General features: G+C 53.0%; 1 protein-coding gene across 1 annotated transcript; it reads right to left on the bottom strand.

The window, feature by feature from the left end:
- Positions 1-852: 852 nt before the first annotated feature.
- Positions 853-2,166, bottom strand: LOC136787323 (olfactory receptor 14C36-like). Its single transcript, XM_066984483.1, has one exon. The coding sequence runs from the start codon at positions 1,810-1,812 to the stop codon at positions 853-855; it is 960 nt and encodes a 319-aa protein (XP_066840584.1). The 5' UTR covers positions 1,813-2,166.
- Positions 2,167-2,784: the final 618 nt, after the last annotated feature.

Genomic DNA, 2,784 nt, shown 5'->3' with positions numbered 1-2,784 from the left:
AAGAGCATGGGCCCCAACACCAACCCCTGTGGAACACCACTAGTGACCGGTCACCAGCTGGATTTCACTCCGTTCACCACTACTCTCTGGGCCCGGCAGTCCAGCCAGTTTTTAACCCAGCAAAGAGTGTACCTGTCCAAGCCATGGGCTGCCAACTTCTCCAGGAGAATACTGTGGGAGACCGTGTCAAAGGCCTTGCTGAAGTCTAGGTGGACTGCATCAACGTGATTTCCCTCATCCACCACGCAAGTCACCCAGACATAGAAGGAGATGAGGTTGTTCAGGCAGGACTTGCCTTTCATGAACCCTTGCTGACTGGGCCTCATCCCCAGGTTGTCCCACGTACGTTGTGTGACTGCATTCAAGATGATCTGTTCCATCACCTTTCCTGGCGCTGAGGTGAGGCTGACAGGCCTGTAATTCCCCGGGTCCTCCTTACAAACCTTCTTGTAGATGGGCTTCACATTAGCAAGTCTCCAGTCATCTGGGACCTCTCTGGATGACCATGACCACTGACAGATGATGGAGAGCATCTGATAGGTGATGGAAAGTGGCACAAGCTTCGGGAAAGCTTGGCAACAACCTTGAAAAAAGAGCCAAGGCCTCAGACAGTGCACTGTGGAGATCCCGTTTTATTTTGCAGATGTTATGGAAGAGTCACCTCTGACCTTCTGTTAGACACATATTTACAGAGCCTCGAGATCAAACAGAGCAGTGTCGATCCTCAGCAGAAGTAGGATGAAAAAGAAATATTACTCTAAGAGCATAATAAATGCAAATGATACCAAAGATAAGAATAACAATAATGATAATGAAAGAAGGACCAGTCCTGAGGGGAGGTACCAAGTTAAGTCATTTCTGGAAAAAGAGGGGAAGTTTGTCACTATTCAGAAACACCCATGAAATCACTTTCCTAATAGCCCACTTGAGCTCCTGGTTCCTCATGCTATAGATGAGGGGGTTCAATGTTGGAGGTATCACCGAGTACAGAACTGCCACCACCAGGTTCAGGGATGCGGAGGAGATGGAGGGGGGCTTCAGGTAAGCAAAAAAGCCTGTGCTGATAAACAGGGAGACCACAAAGAGGTGGGGGAGGCATGTGGAAAAGGCTTTGTGCCGTCCCTGCTCAGAAGGCATCCTCAGCACAGCCCTGAAAATCTGCACATAGGAAAAAACAATGAAAACAAAACAGCCAGATGCTAAACAGACACCAGTCACAACTACCCAAAAACTCTTCAGGTAGGAACGTGCACAGGATATCTGCAGGATCTGGGGGATTTCACAGAAGAACTGGTCCACAGCATTGCCTTGGCAGAGGGGCAGGGAAAATGTATTGGCAGTGTGCAGCAGAGCATAGAGAACCCCACTGCCCCAGGCAGCTGCTGCCATCTGGGCACAAGCTCTGCTGCCCAGGAGGCTCCCATAGTGCAGGGGCTTGCAGATGGCAACGTAGCGGTCGTAGGCCATGATGGTGAGAAGAAAATACTCTGCTGACATGAGAAAGGGGAAAAGAAAGGCCTGTGCAGCACATCCTGCATAGGAAATGGCCCTGGTGTCCCAGAGGGAATTGGCCATGGCTTTGGGGAGAGTGGTGGAGATGCAGCCCAGGTCAGTCAGGGCAAGGTTGAGGAGGAAGAAGTACATGGGGGTGTGGAGGCGGTGGTCGCAGGCTACGGCGGTGAGGATGAGGCCGTTGCCCAGGAGGGCAGCCAGGTAGATGGCCAGGAAGAGCGCGAAGTGCAGGAGCTGCAGCTCCCGCGTGTCTGCGAATGGCAACAGGAGGAACTCTCTGATGGAGCTGCTGTTGGACATGTGATGCCTCTTGGCCTCGGAGCCTGTCCAAAGACATAAGGACACAGAGAACTTAGGGCAGACTTCTCTGAGCAGAGCTCTGTACTTTCAGCAACACTCTTCCTTTCTCACTCACCTACACAAACGCATTCTCAGCAGCAGTTTCATTCTCTTCTCTGGCTGGAGCTCTGCTTCGTGTTGGCTGAGTGCTGTTTGGAGCAGCAGCCTCTGCCCATGAGTTCTCTAGGACTCAGCCCTGCTTTGCAGCAGTGGGTACCTGGGAAAGCTGGTGACCCATTCTGAAACTCATAGTTTGGTTCAGATGCTGTGCACCTGTAACACAGAGAGGCTGTTCAACATCCTCCAGCAGGATAACCCCAGGGACACCGCTGGATGTCCTTAAACCAGAGTGAGCTGAATAGAGCCAGCTCATTTCCCAGCCCTACGCACCAGAGTGCCCAGAGCCATATTGGCTAGAACAACTTGGGCTCTTTGCTCCCAGGGATACACCTCCAGAGCAGGACTCAGTACTCTGGTGTTTGAGATCTGGCTTTAATCCCACTGCCCAGAGTCTGAGGAGAATAGTAAGGGCAGGATGGATGGGAGGGGAAACACAAAGAAATGCCCCATTGCTTCTGCTGAAGAAGCCAAGAATGAGAGTGAGAGCTGGGCATTTGGGGTGACCTCTTGTCCTGAAGAGTGGGCAGCCAAGGGGCTAACGTTGAAAGACTCCATGGCTGTCGGGGTAGGGGCTTTACTGGATGGGAGAGCAGACCATGCAGCTGCTCAGGGGAAGGCGTCTCCAGTGCAGGGATGGCAGGGAGGTGCCCAAATCCCCTGTCCCATGTTGCTTCTGGGAGCAGCTCCCTCTCACTCCCTGCCCATGGTTCTGCTGCCTGCAGCTCTCCCTGCCTGCAGATGGGTCTCTGTCCCCACGCCTCCTGCCTGCAGGTCACAGCCCCCATCCCACCCACCGGGTGCTCAGCTCTGCCC

The sequence above is a fragment of the Anser cygnoides genome, chromosome 28, assembly GCF_040182565.1.
Source record: "Anser cygnoides isolate HZ-2024a breed goose chromosome 28, Taihu_goose_T2T_genome, whole genome shotgun sequence".
In the NCBI taxonomy this organism is placed as follows: domain Eukaryota; kingdom Metazoa; phylum Chordata; class Aves; order Anseriformes; family Anatidae; genus Anser; species Anser cygnoides.
The sequence above is the reverse complement of the archived record's forward strand: the minus strand, read 5'-3'. Positions and strand labels throughout refer to the sequence as shown.

Excerpts from the sequence above, each read along its gene's own strand:
- LOC136787323 (XM_066984483.1), bottom strand. The coding sequence starts at position 1,812 with ATGTCCAACAGCAGCTCCATCAGAGAGTTCCTCCTGTTGCCATTCGCA.